Source organism: Hermetia illucens, chromosome 3, assembly GCF_905115235.1.
Source record: "Hermetia illucens chromosome 3, iHerIll2.2.curated.20191125, whole genome shotgun sequence".
Taxonomy (NCBI): Eukaryota; Metazoa; Arthropoda; class Insecta; order Diptera; family Stratiomyidae; genus Hermetia; species Hermetia illucens.
In genome coordinates, this window is record NC_051851.1 from 79242731 (window position 1) to 79259593 (window position 16863).

The window sequence follows — 16863 nt, forward strand, 5'->3', positions numbered from 1 at the left end:
TTGGTATGCGTGGATGATGTTCTGGGCGTATGGGTCTACCCGGCGTTGTAAGATAAGGAAGAATATCTTATAGATAGTACTCAGCAACGTGATACCTCTATAATTGTTGCACTGTGTGATATCTCCCTTTTTATGTTTGAGACAGATAATGCCTCGTTGCCAACTGTCGGACATTAATTAATGCCCCCCTCTTTGAGTATATGCTAATAAACTGCTTGAAGCAACAGCCGGAGGGGATGCACTATCATGCGTCCTGGAGAAAGTAATTCAGATGTAAATGCGGGAGATGTACAGTCTACCTTCATCCAGATCGAGCAGGCGGCGTGAGATCTCAGGCGGCACATAGCATAGCGCCAAAAAGCAAAGAACGAACAACACCGAATCGCACTGGCCAAACGAAAACAATGGAGATAGGAGACTACAACTTTCAGACCGTTGGAAATTTCTCCTATCTAGGGTTGAAAATCGCAAGTGATAACAGCAATAACGATGAAATTCGCGCACGATTGCTGGCAGCCAACAAAGCCTATTTCAGCTTGCAAAAACTATTTCGCTCGAAATGTCAAGACTATGATCTTCCCAGTCCATATGTATTCCTCGGAAACCTGAATTCTTAGCAAGAAAAATTGCGAACTCTTGGCCGCGTTCGAGAGAAGAATCCTCCGAAGAATTTTTGGCTCCTACATTAGGATGGACGATTCCGTAGCCTACATAACGACGAAATCTATGGGCGATATCACGACCGTCTGGTTGTGGATAAAATCCGGCTCAACAGGTTACGGTGGACGAGTCATTCAATCCGTATGGATGAGGATGATCCAGTCCGGAAAGTCTATAAGATCAATATCTATGGTAGAAAAAGAAGACGAGATAGATCCTTCCTGAGATGGAACGATGGCATAGGTCAGGACGCCAGACAGCTTTGGTAGAATTGGTAGACCTCGGCGCAAAACTGAGGTGTCTCGAGTTCCTAGGCCTAGACCGGATACCGGTTGTTGTGCCGTTGATGATGATGAACAGCCGGGCTTTCAGAAGGTCTAATGGAAGACTAAGATTTTGGCGGGTTGTTACAAATGTCAAGTAGATATCCAGCAAAAACCCACAAATGTAGGGCAAGTATTGTCAGAAAGCTAGGTGAAAGATAAAGGCTTGTAAACATGCAAAATTTGCATATTAAAAAGCAGTTGGACAATTCCCTTTTATATCCTCCACGTATTCAGGGCGTTTCAAAATTACCGGAGCAGCTCCGTGCCAGGCGATTTTGAATGCAATCCTAAGCAAAAAATGTTAAATATTTTTTTCGATTACTTAACCCTTCAGCTGCCAAAGCCATTTTAATTTCTAAAGAAAAAATCGCCACCTATGCTCCACCCAAAATTCGGTGTTCCATCATCATCAACGGCGCAACAACCGGAATCCGGTCTAGGCCGCCTTAATAAGGAACTCCAGACATCCCGGTTTTGCGCAGAGGTCCACCAATTCCAATTCGCCATCGCATCGCAGGGTCTGCCTCGTCTTCTTTTCCTACCATAGATATTGACCTTATAAACTTTCCGGGCTGGATCATCCTCTTCCATACGGTGTTTACCCAATTGTTTTCGAATTTTAACATATGTATACAAATTTTCTTATTTAATTGTTTTTTATAGGATATTACATACATAGAGAGAAACGGAATCGCTTCGTTTTAACTTTTAATTGGAAATTAGTCTGATACTAATCTTCGTGTTTTTAACGTTTTGAAGTTCCCCAACCATGCCAAGGCGGGATTTTTGTATCTATATGGGCCATCAAATCCAAGATCTCAATTAGTGTGGACGAGTATGGGGTCAAAATCTGCAAACTTAAAGTAAGACAGGACTCATTTTCGGAAACTACCCAACTCAAAAATCTGAAAAAATTCCGAACGATGCACTGATATGAAGTTTAGGCCGCATGTTAAGCCGTGGAAATAAAATGATGATGTCATATTTAACGAGAATAATTGACATTCAAGTGAAACATTTTTACCAAAAACGGTTCGATGTCTGTCTGTCCCTCTGTCCGCCTGTCTATCTATCGATCTGTCCATTTGTCACAAAAGATTTACTCCCAAACGGCTGGAGCTATGATCACGAATGTTAGCGAGAATATGTGGTCTGTGAACCACTACACTTGCAAAAGTTTTTATCGCAGGGGCATCAAATGAAAGGGCTTAATTAGTACTTTTCGAAAATGGTTTTATACAGGGTGAAACACAGGGGAGTTAGGACTTAAAATGTGTGTTACACAAAATGAAACAGATCTCGTTCCCAGAACTAATCCAACCGAAAAATCTGAAAATAATCACAATAATGCATCTATACAAAGTCGAGGCCTCAAAATGCATCCCATTCCGATATCTGCTAAAATAAAATTAATAATAGTATATTACTCTATCTTAGGAATTTACTTGAAAATCCTCCTATAATTTACTGTCGATGAATACAATTTCTTAGATGGGGGCAAAATGAAAATTCAAAGACAAGAGATGTTTGCTCTTTTTTGACTTTTTATTGAGATTTTGTGTGAAACAAAACAAAATAGGAAGTTTGAAAAAAATGCAACTATTATTAACAAAGTTATAAAAAGTGAAAGTTTTGTATTTTATATGAATTGATTGCACTCTAAAACGCGTATGACATCATCCTCATTTAACTGGGCTCATCTGAACCGCAGAAAGCATGTGAATATCTTACTTTTAAGTTTATGATATATGTGTTGTAGTTTGGGACTATATTAAGGACTATTTTGAATTTTCAGCTAGGTACGAATAGAAAAACGTGCATAGGAAACTTCTCACATAAGATAAACACAAAACCTTTATACCCGAAGCGTCGAGCATGTTTGTATCTGCTTTAAGTTAACTTTTTCTGGTTCTGCTTTATACTACTTTTTTATTATGACAACAACTAGTCGCTAACCGGAAAATTTTCAATTCTAAAATTTTTTTTTAGATAGGGAAATTGTAAATTCAACAACTCCTAACAAACCTAAACCTACCCAACAAATGTAAACGTTTTGTTATAACCCTTCGCCATTTTATTTAAAAATCACAATTTTCACAAATCCTTCATTCAGCGACTAGCTCATGAAAAACAGCTGTAGATCCCCCACTTTTAATTTTTTTTTTTATAAAAAACTTTTAAGAGCACCCCACAATGTAGTTTAATCGATTTGGCTAACAATTTTTCAATAAACATTTACTAAACTGTCTGAAAAAAATGGAGGAAATGTTGTAATATCAATCACTGCAGCTGTATGTAGCCCCTTAAGCGAATGCGTATCTTCCACAAGATTGAAGAAGTTCCCTGCATAATATTCAATAATTGAAGCAATTTGTGTCTTTGCTATTGAACATATTCTAGGACAACTTGGTAATTCATTGTTAATAAAACTGTTGGACGGTAGAAACCAGTTTTTCGATCCACATGATTTATCTATAAATGAACCATACTGCAGTTAAGGAAATGTGCTTCTGGTTTAAAATCTGTGGGAAACTGCTGAGGAGCTGCAGGGATAACTACATGTGTAATATGTATTATTTATTTAAGAGCGTGTATTTCGTATTCTAGGAATGTAGAAACGTTATTTAGTTACTGTCGTTGTCCTTGGATACTAAAATGAATTTTCATTTGAACTTTTGTGGGATTACTGCAATCTTCAGAAACCAAGTAAACCCTCTTCATACTCATAAGCAAACATGTATGTATGTATGCAGATCTATATTATTGAACATCCAATTTCACTGAAGCTAGAATAATGAATGTGGAATTTGTCTGGCTTAATTACATTCTAAACTGATTGTTGGACTTGATGAATCTAAAGCCAAGGTTAAATTTAAGATGCACCAGAATTATTGATGGCGTATGATGCATGAATAAATAAAATGTTCTCGTTAACTAGTACAACCTGAAATCTCTTCAAGACGCAAATCTGGAATGACAAGCCGGTTTTAATTTCAAAACGGTCAAATCCAGTATTGATACACACTTTGCCAGACCAAAAACGAAGAAGGAAAATGTTTAAAACTCTTTTGTTTTGATTAAAACAATCCGGAATCATTTAACGTTTTTAACAACTTCTGTGTACCCTCGTACTGGTAAACGAAAAGTATGGACATTTAAAATTCTTACTTTGTCGAACCCTAAGAAAATTTGAACATCATCATTTCTCGCAGAATCCAAATACATAAGAAACTATCTAAAACACCTGTATCTACAAATCACCTGTATCTATAATAATGTTTGTATATAGACTATTCAACAGGCTTTTGTGCATGAATATGTGTGGTAATTACGGGCACTGTTTTATCAGAATACCGGAAAGATTGCGAAACGAGGATCTTAATTCGTTTCAGATGAATATTGTCTAGTTGGATATCAAACGAAATGGCTTCGTTTTAGTTTTAGTTTTTTAATTCTATCTAAATTTTTTATATCAAAGGGAAACACAGAAGAATATAGCAACTAATTCCCAAATACAGTATGGTTTGAATAGGTTACTTTCTATACTGAGCAACTGATTTGTTCCATTACATTCATTCAGCACCATGCTGGTGTGTAGATGCCAACAGAGTTCATTGCCTTGATTAATTCTAAAGTAGAGATGCCTCTCTACATCTTCATATTCCCCTAACTCAACAATTTTATTTCGAAATCTATTTTATTCCATCGATTATGTCGAAATCTATCGTAGCTCATATATATAAATCAAACAATTCATGTTTATTAAACTGTTTCTAAACTTCGAGGCCGATGGGAAACGCCCCTTACCCTCTTGTCTCGATGAGCGTACTTAAGACAAGCTTTTCATCCACGAAGAAGAATAATTCAAGTCTTTTCTCTTCTCACTTGTACAGATGAAGTTCTACCTCTTGTGGATGATATGGCAAGCCACCGTAACATGCGGCTATGAACTATCTACAAAACAAAAGCGAAATCATTTTTGCCATCAAACGGTGTAAAGACGACGGGGCGGGGAGGGGTTGATGATCGTTAAGATTCCCAAGAAGGATCCACTTTCTGAGTGCAACAACTGGACGGTTGTTTCCTACCATCGTGAAAATACTAGCTCGAAGGCTTTATCGGCAGAGCAGTCTGCTTTCCGCTGCTCCTATACGGGAGAATATGAACCACATTGGATCATTGTGGAAGAATGTGCGGAGTTTAGATCCCCGATCCATCTGCTCTTCATCGATCTTCCTTCGACAGCTTCAACAGGCAGTCTTCTTCTTTTTTTCAGCCTTTGTCCCGTTTGCAAGAGGCATCAGCTCGTCGCGCTCGATTTCGCAGTTTGGCTCTACCAAATGCCTATTCTGGATGCAATCGCAAGGGTTTTAAATCCACATCCAGCGTATCAAACCACCGTTGTTTCGGCCGGCCTTTTGGTCGTTTACCATCGACTTCGATGTTCAAACCAATCTTGGCAAGTGAATTCCCATTACCTCGAATTACGTGACCATCCCATCGAAGACGCCTTTCTTGCAATTTTTCGACGATCGGTGCAACCCCATATCGTTCGCGGATATCCTCGTTGCAGATGTCACCAAAATGTGCCACGCCACTAGTCCAACGCGGCATCTTTGTCTCCATTAACGCAAGACGTCGCTCATTGTCTTTTATAGTCGGTCAACACTCAGAACCATAGCGGGCCGCAGGACGGACGACATTGCGATAAATTTCAGATTTGAGACATTCGTTTATGCGTCGATAACAAAGAACACCATTTGTGGAACGCCACTTCACAGCTTCAACAGGAGTGTATTTGGAATAGCCAACACATGCATTTCGAACAAAATAATAGCTTCTATCAGAACGATAATGCAAAATGTCGCGTACTGCATCATCTTGGCACCTCTTCTCATTATCAGTGACGTTCTTTATACTGTCTTAATTAAAAGACACCTCGACTATGCTAACGACATCTGCTTGCTCTCTCACCGAGTCATGAACCTAGACCAAATGGCTCTAGACTTGGAGAAAGAGACAAGCAGGATCGAACTCAAGACAAATACCAAAGAAACCAAGGTTCTCAGTTTGACGGGTAATCGCACTTTTCCTATTGCATTAGCGGGCAGAAGTTTCAAGGTATCGATCAGTTTGTATATCCAGGCAGCGTTTTTTCTGCTGGGGGTGGCACCGAACTTGATGTCATTCTAGATACTAACAGTGTTAAATGTGTCTTCGCTCTTATGTCCAAAATCTGTAAATGCAAATAACTCAACAGAATCATCACGTTGAAGCTGTTTCGCGCCAATGCTCTCGTTGATCGGCTATAAGGGAATAGCGCATGGAAAGTAAAGTACTCGAAAGCTCTAAGCTTTCATCAACTTGACGTCTTACGCCAGAGGTTTATGGCAATCATATATCTTGAAGAAAAGATACAATGAAAATCATAGTGTAGATAATAGGTGACGTATCTTGACTGAATTCCTATGAAGCACTATATTATGCCTTGAAATAGTAGCTTTTTCACTACACGGATTGTAAAAGGCAGAAGTGTTAGATAGATCTCGCATCCACTGGTATGAATGCTAAGCTACGACACAATATAAACCAGTACCGCTGTTCTAGTCACGGAGTCCTTAAACCAATCTGTGTCCGAAGATCGCAGTGGTCAAGAGAGTATATAGAGGTTTATGTAAATAATAATCTCTTTGGTGACGGATTATGAGGCAATCATCACGTAGTCACAGGCCTTTCCAGATTGTCATTAGGAGGTAAGACCACTGTAAAGGAAGAGAAATATAAGTGGCAGGCGTTGTTACGCATATATTTAAGTATATTGCAGTAAATTTTTCTAAAGGTATATGTCAAGATGGCGCGACTGGAGCAATTCCCCTGAAGCCTGTCGAATTTGAGGTGCTCTGCGACACTCAGTATAACTAGATTAAAAAACATTCTTCAAACTTCAAAGCAGCCTATAAACAAGTCGGAATACCGGAAGCTCGCGCTTCGGGTATAAAGGTTTTGTGTTCATCTTATGTAAGAGAGGCACATTTTTCTGTCCGTATATAGCTACAAATCCAACATAATCCTTCATATTTTTCCAAACTACGAGACATACGTATATATTAGAGCCATAGATATCACGCTCACCCTAAACAAACAAACTGCCTATTACCTACTGTACACATATATGCACGTAATTTATCGTACCCATATTTCCGATTTACGTCTTATATCTAACTGAATTAGGCACTACCCGCAAAGTTCATTAGCACGCATATATTATATACCTACATACACACATGTCTGGTTGACAAATAACTAAAAAACTAAAGCAAAATAATTGTCTGCGACCCAATTCGTAAGAACTCATTTCGTTGTGATATTGACGAATTGATATGTGATGATGACGTCATGCGGGTTGTAGAGTGAACGAAATTCACAAAAAATTGTAAAGTTTCACCCCCTATAACTTTGTTAATAATAGTTGGATTTTCTTCAAACTTGACCACACTGTGCAATATATTCTTTATTACACGCATGCCAAATTTCGTACTTCTGGGATGAACATAAGGGGGGTGCCGGGTAAATTTCTAAAATGTGGAAATATACTATTATTAACTTTACTTGTGCAGATATCGGAACCGGATATATTTTGAGGCCTAGATTTCGTAGAGATGCACCACTGTGATTTTTTTTAGATTTTTCGGTTGGATAGGTTCTGAGAACGAGACCTGTTACACTTTTTGTGGGTCATATTTTGAACCCTCACTCCCCTATGTTTCATCTAATATCAAATATTGAACCAGATTCGAAAAGCACTAATTGAGACCTTTCATTTGATACCCTACATGGCTACATTCTGTGAAAAAAAAATTTGCACCCTCCATTCACATGTATGGGGAGCCCCCCCTTAAACTTAACATAAGATGGCGCCACTTACTGCATGTAAAGGGATCACCAGATTACATACTCTCACCAATTTTCGTGACAATCGGTCCAGCCGTTTCCGAATAAATCGGGTGTGACAGACAGACAGACAGACAGACAGACAGACAGACAGACAGACAGACAGACAGACAGACGGACAGACGGACAGACAGACACCGTCTCGATTCTAATAAGGTTTTGTTTCACACAAAACCTTAAAAATTCTTGCAAAATTCTTCACTGACGTTACCCTTTAAGGGTGTCAACCTGAGCCACTTATACACAATAACGAGCAACTTAACAAATGATTTTCTCATTTACAAAGTGGTGGATAAGTGGCTCGTCCAAGATTCACATGGCTTAGAGGAGGAAAATTGGGTTTCAGTGAGAGAAGTAAAGACTATTTCGTCGAACAGAGGTCGATGGCAGTTAGGCGAAAGATATTGGCCACTATATTTTCAGCGACATAACTAACATGTAGTTGCAGATCTGTTCATATTGTCATTCTGGGTGTTACCAGTTGATCATTCATCCCCAGTGAGGAGCAACTTTCGAGATGAGAGAAGTATATCCCGGTTGTGGGCATAAACGTGCAAGTTACTACTAAGGTAAGCCTCTAGTTTCACGTACCATCGCACAGTTTCCAGCGTTCAAGAATTCGTGTATCTAGACAGTGCTGCTGATAGTATGGAGCTGAACACTTTTAAATATTTCAGTCTAAAAAGTGCTGGTGGATTGTTGCCTCCTTGAGAATAAAGATACGGTCGTATACATATGTAAAAGGCTGGGACGATAAGTTTAGGTGGCAATGGTGATAATGAGATTTATCCGATGCAGTTGAACCAGCAAGCAATTTTAATAAAGAAGCTCTCTAACATTCCAAAATGATCATTAACGTTTTTAATTGTTGCTTTCACCATACGTTGCATGGGTCAGTGACAGATCTGCTTATGCTATATACTGGAAATTCATTTGGCTTTTATTTCCAGATAGGAGGAAAAGTTGCAAAATTTGCATGTCCTGTGGGTCATTGATGCTGCGGAATTGTGGTTGCAGTTGTAAACTTGTTAATGAAGAATCGCAAAAAGCGCATAGAAAGTGATAGCACGGTGCTTCATACTTGTCGTCCTTCTGTGTCTGCTCCTGATTCCGTCGAAAGCATACCGGTTGTTCGTGACCTGCTGTTTTCTATAATATATGCGGGCTCTTTGTGCCGCCTCCTATCAATAGTCCCATGTTTTTAGTGCGGATTACAGGCTAAGAAGCATCTGAAGAAGGATCATGCATACAATATTGCTTCGAATATTCATGTTTTGGCATATTCTGAATAAGATTTTTGGCAAGTTTTGGATATTTAATTAACTTCTGAAGCTGAAAAGGTAAAAATAATATTTTCAGCGGCATTTTATATAATTGCTAATTGCTCTATTGAAACATTAACAAGATATTTTATGTAAACTTTGGGCATTTCTTTATGATAGAAGCAACGATCCGTTTTAATAAGAAAATCTGTGTATACCAACCGTTAATAGCTGTGGGCGATCGAGTTAGTAAGGTCGAGTAGTTAAGGGTCCTCCTCCATTTTAATGGCCTTAGGATGCCAAGGCAGGCTGAGAATCCCATAGGCCGGGCCATGAATAGTTAAGGTAGAAAAAGCATCGCTTGAGGATGTGATCGTGGATATTCCCTCTAGATTTTATTTTTTTATGAACTGAATAAATACACACATGTTTATTAATATTTTCAACCGTGTCCATCCGTCGTGTTTTTTGAGTACCACGCTAGAAGGCGTTCTGCTCATCTTAATCAGCTAATTTGCACTACCTCTCCACTGATGGTACATTGTTCAAGCATAGAGCCTGCCAAAAGGGCAGTTGACTTTCAATTGACCGACACCGTACGAGTAATCAGATTGACCACTTTATAATCTGCAGTGGATTTAGGAGTTGTCTCCTGGACATACGGAATAAGAGACTTCCTCGAAAGGGATCACCATCTGATGGTCGCTTACGTTCGCTTGCGTGTTGTGTCCGCCATTTCTGGCAAGGTTGGGGAGCTACAGCCACCCAAGTTCAACATCGACTACTTGTATCATCCAGCTACCGCTCGATAGTAGGAGTAATCTGTCTGAGAATATCGATGGGTATTGGGCGGCTCTTTTGGTCTTCTTTCGTGTGGAAGCGGATTGATGAATTGGAAGGGTTGAAGGCTCTGTTGACGGCTATGAGTGATGGTGGGCGTGATGCTACTCCGATACTGTGCGAAATCCCGAGAAGTTCAACGTAATGTGTGCCACGATAAAAAGAAATTTGCTCTTGCGCTGGTTAGGGAAGCGGAAGATCCCGCAAAACGCAATTATTTCAGAAGTGCATAGCGCATCACGAAAGAACTTGTATATGGTCGCAAACCTTTCAAAGATACTGTGAAGGACGTTAACGGTCGACCCTTCCACTCGTCATCATGGCTGAGATGATATGAAGTTCCTCCTCTTGTGGACAAAATGGCAAGCCACCATAATTTGCAAATACGGACTGTTCCTCCAAGCAGAACAGAAATCATTCCAGCCACCAATGTACTCACTCACTTAACGGTCTCCCCGCTGCACCTGAAATTTCTGCAGATCTACTACTTCCACTAGTACGGAAATCTTGACAATCCCAGACCTTTCCCAGTGAAAGGAGGGGGTGATCAATTCGAAACAAGGGGACCCGTTTGGGGTGTAACAATTGGAAGAAAATCTGCGTGGTGCCTGCCGTAGCAAAAATAATAGCTAAAATAATCGTTTGGAAAACTTAATCGACACAGAGCAAGCATTGACCATATCAACACCCTACCGATCATTTTGGAACAGTGCGTGGAGTTTAGATGTTCGCTGTACCTGCTCTTTATAGATTTCGAGAAAACTTTCAACAGCGTGAATAGGAAGTCTATCTCGCGTGCTCTTCGCAGGAGGTACATTCCGAAGAAACTAATAGCTACTATCAAAGCGACAAATGATGATGCAAAATGTCACGTTCGAGATCGAATTCGGAGTCCGCAGGGTTGCATCCAGTCACCGATAATATTTCTTCTTGTTATCGGTGACGTTCTTCATGGTGCCTTGTCCGCAGGGCGTAGAGTAATTCAATAGACGATGATATCTTTCCTCTAACACTTCGATCACGCTAATGTCATCTGTTTGGTCTCCCACCGGGCCATGAGCTAGACTAAATTGTTCTAAATTTGGAAAGAGAGGCAAGTAGGGTTGAGCTAAAGTTAAACACCAACAAAATCATGGTTTCCAGTCTGACAGATCATCGCACTCAACCTATCTGCATTTATGGGCAGCAATGAAAACGTCGATTAATTTGTATAACGACCAACCGCGGTTTCTGCGGACAGCGGCACCGTTATTGTTATTTCTGTGTTGCAATATGGGAGTAGCACCTGGACAGTGAATTCCACTGTTATCCAAAAGCTCCAAGCTTTCGTCTACACCTGGCTGCGTCGTGTCTTCGGTGTGCCTGACACTATCTTAAACCAAGAATTTGATCGGCGCACAGGCCTGCCACCCATACGCACTGTGATCGGAAGACGAAAGGGGGAGTGGATAGGTCACACTTTAAGGAGGGGCGATAATTGCATTGCGAGCTACACCATGCAGTGGAATCCTCTCTCTCAAGATGGCCGAAGTGTGGGTCACCGTAAGGGCTCTTTCCGCAGAATATTCGAGGAGGAGTGCGAGTGTCTCGGGAAGTCTTGGCGGGAACTGAAGGGCATTTCAGGTACCCCACCCGATGGTGCGTAGAAGTGGTTCGCATGCTATACACCACCAAGGGCTAAATGTCAACCATATTAAATATGCGGAAAAGACACCGGAGGAATCTCAGTTATCCTAGTTTGCTAACCGTAGAAATACGTTCTAAATAAGTCGTGAAAATTTCAAAGAATTTCGTTAGATAGATTTTGAGCTATGGTGGTATCCGATTTTCAAAATGCAGTTTCGAGAAAAACGTATTTAAAAATTAAAATGTGATTGTTAACAATAAAATTTTGACTGACCATAAAACTCTTATGCCTGGTCCATTAACCCGCAGTTTTTTTCAAAAAAATGTGTAAGACCTTGGCTTCAATTTTTTTCTCTTTTAGGAAAGTCATTTGGCCTTCGTTCGGACCGGTAAATTCGCGCCTCATTCCAACCATCAACATAAACCTGACACTTTACCTGTTTAGCACTGTAATTTCCGAATATCGCAATATCGAAAATTCACTTTACCCAAATATTCTACACTTTGTATATCTGGATACAATTGATGGCAAAAAAACCGATCTCGGATCCGGCACAAGGGAAGACTCTTTTAAAATAACACGTAAGGGGTTGAAATGTTCAATATGACCCCTCCCTTCTCCATTTTCGAATCTGTCTAGCACAGAGGCGTGCAAGCTACATTTACGAGAGGGATTTCAATGTTAATTTCGCCAACTTTTTCGGCTTTTGGGATAGCTCCCCCCTCTTTGTCGATTCTGGTCACCCATGATAGTCTACTGAATACCGCCAAATCACTTTAGTCATTACTAGTTTTAAATTGAAACATATAGCGAAGAAGCATCAGTGATGTTTCAAAAGCTAGATTAGCTAGAAAAAGAAACCTATATCATTTTACGAGTATAATCAAAAGCTCCATTACTTATGCAATGGCTATTCATTCTCATTACAAATTCTGAATTTAAGGAAGGTTTGGTTTGCCATTATCTTTATTCGTCAATCTAATTGTGTATTCCATTACTCGACAACCACAAGAAAAGTACCATTACCCATAATTAATGAGCGGCCGTTCAGATATTGCAACAAATAACGTTTAATAGTTCATAATGTTGTAAATATTCTTCTTCACTAATACAATTCTTTATTGTCCTTTAAAATGATGGCAATGCATCAGTTGTTCCTGGTGTTATAAAGAAAAAAAAGTATCGGTGCCTAGTATGTGTTAGTAAACTTGGTAATTACTATTTTTTATTTAAAGGTTTCCGTAAAATACCTCTAGAAAAGTTAGGGGTCCTGACTATCGAAGCTAGATCTAGCCAGCTATCGAGACGAAGATCAAGTTAGACTGTTATTGTCTGCACATTCTTTGGGGAATTGTCAGCGAAATATTTATATTTTTTCATTTAGGAATCAAAACTTCTATTAGAGATTGTCCCTATCTCGCTCGTTTCTAATACATATATACAGTAATTACAAGAAACTTTGACTTCACCTGAGTGGAAATGTACATGTGTTTTATCACAGAGAAATTATATATAAAATTTGATAAAAGCGGCAATGCTTCTTTTTGCGTTAAGTTTGGTGCATCCTCAGTCATTTGTAACTGAATTGTCTAGCAGTTTATATAGACAGCACAGTTTGAGAACAAGAAATCAGAATTAACTTATCTTCGCAGCACGGTGAAGTTTACATATATAGATAAAAAATGTATCTTTTGTAGAATATTGTTCAATACAGAAACTCTATGGGATTCAAAATTATAGCAATACTATTTATACAAGTAGAAGATCCCCTTAAATAATTACTATTTAAATACATGAAACATATTAATGACCAAACCGGTCTATCTCAAAAGATTGCGACGCTAACTGGTGAAACATCTTTCCGGTGCCGGGGGTTTACTTGGAGGGTATGTAGACATTTCTCATTTGCTCAGTTCAATGTAATCCATGTAGAGTTTGCATTTGAGGCGACATTTCGACCGAGAGGTGTAGTGAATCACCTTTACCTTGTTGATTATCGTACGCACACCGCATACAAGGATAATGTTGTTTTCCGATACGAGTCCACTTACCGTTGAAACAAGGAGAATAAAACTCTTCGGACATCATTTGAGATGCTAGAAGCTGGCTGAACCATTAATTGCTTCTCTTGTCAAGCAACAATTTCAAAGCAAGGTTATTAATACAAGCACAGATAATTCTACAGCTGAAAGCAGACCACCTTATCGCATGTTTAATTATAGGAGGAACGATCAGAGGTCAATGTTTAGGTACGTTGTGAAATGTGAAGCGCGATCTGTATTATGTATGTGATGGAATAACAAGATAGAAATCAAATTTGCAAACTTACGGGCACATATTAGGTTTACTGTAAGAACACCCACAAAATACAACAAAAACGAAGCCATGACTCTATTTCGAACGTTTCCGCGAAAAAAGCGCGACCTTCTAGCGAACCCGGTCACTGTTTACTGTTCTGATCACGATGGCACCACTTACTAACAATAATTCAAACTACCAGAGTTAAGAGCGTATGCAAACCGACTTATTCCGCGCTTATCGTCATACTAACTATCAGATACTTCCCAACGGCTGTTCGAGCGTCTTCAGTAGAATCAAAGCAAGTCAGCCTCAAGCTTAGCTCAACACTAGTAATTCTTGGATATATGGTAATCGACTTCATCAAAGCTTATTAAATACACAGCGCGAGTGAGTTTCTCACATGATCAATATCTCTTCCATTGTTGGCTAGGGTTTGCAATTCACTGTTGTTGGTAACATTAACTCCTATCGTCTCGTTGCAGATTGCTTATGACAAATAAACATTTCGCAATCCGAAACCGTGGCCGCTGTGGGAATCCCTACTGGCAATGAGACGATAATAAATATGTATTTTGAACATTGGAGATAATACCGCTCCATTTCATGGATCAGTGTTGTGGGTAAAACCAACTGCGTTAATGTAGTGCATGGGGGTGCCAATCTTTGGTTGGAGAATTGAAGCTATAAAATGCGGGCTATCTAGCAGATTCCGAATCTTGGGTTAGTAGTAAAATTGCTTCAATTAAGCTGTCGCTTACAGAAGTAAAAAATTAAGCTAAGCTATAGTTCATTCACCGACACTTCACTGAAATGGAAAGGGATATTCTTCTTTTGCAGGTACTCTAGTTCAAGAAATTTACTTTTTAATTAAGATTTTGAGCAAAACAATAGTTCATTCAAATTGATTCACTACCTATCTGTCTTTTTGTCCTTTTCCCCGTAGGTGCAAATCTTCAACAGCATAAGTGTGTGCACATGGTAAAAAATTTTCTCCACTGAATAAATTCAGGTAGGATATCAGATGAAAGGTCTCAGTTGAGAAGCTTACTTCCAAAACTTAATTTTAATTTTTAAAATTGTTTGAACTTTTATTTCTCTAGGAAACCAACACCCTCCTGCGTTCGCTGTTGTTTCAAAAAATCTGTTTGTGTGCATTTTCGCACAAAACACTTGTATCACCGGACTTTAGTGAAAACCTCCTAAAGATCTGGTATATTTACTACTCATGGAAAAAACCCGGCTCTCTCAAAAAATTGCGAATTGATAGACTCCATAATGAACTCAGTGCAGGAAGCAAATTCGCATCTAAATGAGTTCTTAGATAAATCCATTAACGACAATTTGACACAAATTAAAGATGCAATCAAAAATGTCGCTGAAGACGAAATAGGATTTGAGACCCTCTGCAAACGATATATTTAATTCACCGTCGAATGCAAAACAAAGGAGAGGGAGGAAATTACTTAAACGTAAGAAAAGAAGATTTTGGCGCGCCAGGATACGCGGCATTCGAAATTTATTTCGAATGTTGCGAATACCAGCGGACAGATGACGTCACCGGCGCTCTCCACTCAGTTTAGACCTCGCCACAGGAGTGGAGAGCAAAGTGCCAAGAAGGGACGGCAGAATATCATTTTTGAAAAAAATAATTGCTGAACTTCTGTCTACGACTTTTGGAACTGCCCCAGGACACGACTACGACTCCCAACTAATTATTAATTTTAAAAGTTTATTAAAGAATACCGTGCCTTAGGTGGAGATCCAGATGCTGATGTCCCATTCCAACTATTACGGTTTTTCCTGGAAGATGTCGAAAAACTGGAAGCTGTTAGGGTGGCTTATAAAAAGGGAGACAGGTGAAATGAAAAAGCTAGCAATTGAGACGATTACACCAATTGTGGAAGAACATCAACGACAGCGAAAATTAGTGAAGAATTGGATAAATTCATGACTTTAAGAAAGCTGGAGTTTTCTAAGTAAAATCAGTCCAAGCTATGCCCAAGATAGGAAGACCTCGACACTTTGTGATAGAGCTTTAATTTAAAGATCGCTGCTGGTTCCGGAACTTAATTTATTTCGAAGTGCACCTGTAATATATTTGCATGCCTGGATCTGACCTGCAAGCATTTTAAAAAGAAAAAATCCTGAAAAAGTTCTTATGTCATCATTATTTGTTGGATAGTTTCGCATCTAACTCTAAATTAATCACGTCGGGGTCACCAATTTGGAGATAATGCAACTTTTTTTTTAATTACATTTATTAATTGCAGATAAAATTATTTAATCATTTAATTAAATTCAATTAATATACTTTTAATATTAATAATTAGTTAGGAGTCGTAGTCGTGTCCTAGGGCAGTTCCAAAAATTGTAGACAGAAGTTCACAATTATTTTTTTCAAAAATGACATTCTACCGTCGCTTCATAGCACTCTGCTCTCCACTCTTGTGGCGAGGTCTAAACTGAGTGGAGAGCGCCGGTGACGTCATCGAAATAAATTTCGAATGCCGCGAATCCTGCCACAAGATATTTTGATAAGACTGTCTGAGCAAAAATAATGTAAATAAGACTAACAACAAACTCGATGTTATAAACGAAAGAGGTTTATTGATTGAAAATGTAGGGTTGGAAATCTCACGCGTAACAATACAAACAAAAATTCGGCACATGGTACTTGTTCGCTGACAGAGCACAAGGATGAGGTCACTCATCCCGTTATTTATATAGGGCGAAGTGGTCGACCGACTCGCCGTGCTCTAATCACTTAAGAGTTGCCCGTATATTCTGGAAGACCAATTTCCGCAGCTCCTTCTCGCTTACATCTCCTAGCCCCTTTTCCCGGTCTACGAATTTATTTCTGGCCAACGGCCTCGTTAGAATGTCAGTTAGCATCTGC

The 16863-nt window shown here is 39.3% G+C and overlaps 1 protein-coding gene across 2 annotated transcripts in view; it reads right to left on the reverse strand.

The window, feature by feature from the left end:
- LOC119650635 (serine protease easter-like) overlaps window positions 1-14233 on the reverse strand; it is a 31231-nt gene extending 16998 nt beyond the window's left edge. The window contains exon 1 of one of the 2 annotated variants that reach the window (XM_038053556.1): window positions 13996-14233. In XM_038053556.1, the coding sequence (XP_037909484.1) occupies window positions 13996-14053 (58 nt within the window). In that variant the 5' untranslated portion in view covers window positions 14054-14233. The remainder of the gene's footprint in view (window positions 1-13995) is intronic. The other variant, XM_038053555.1, reaches the window with a different exon arrangement.
- Window positions 14234-16863: the final 2630 nt, after the last annotated feature.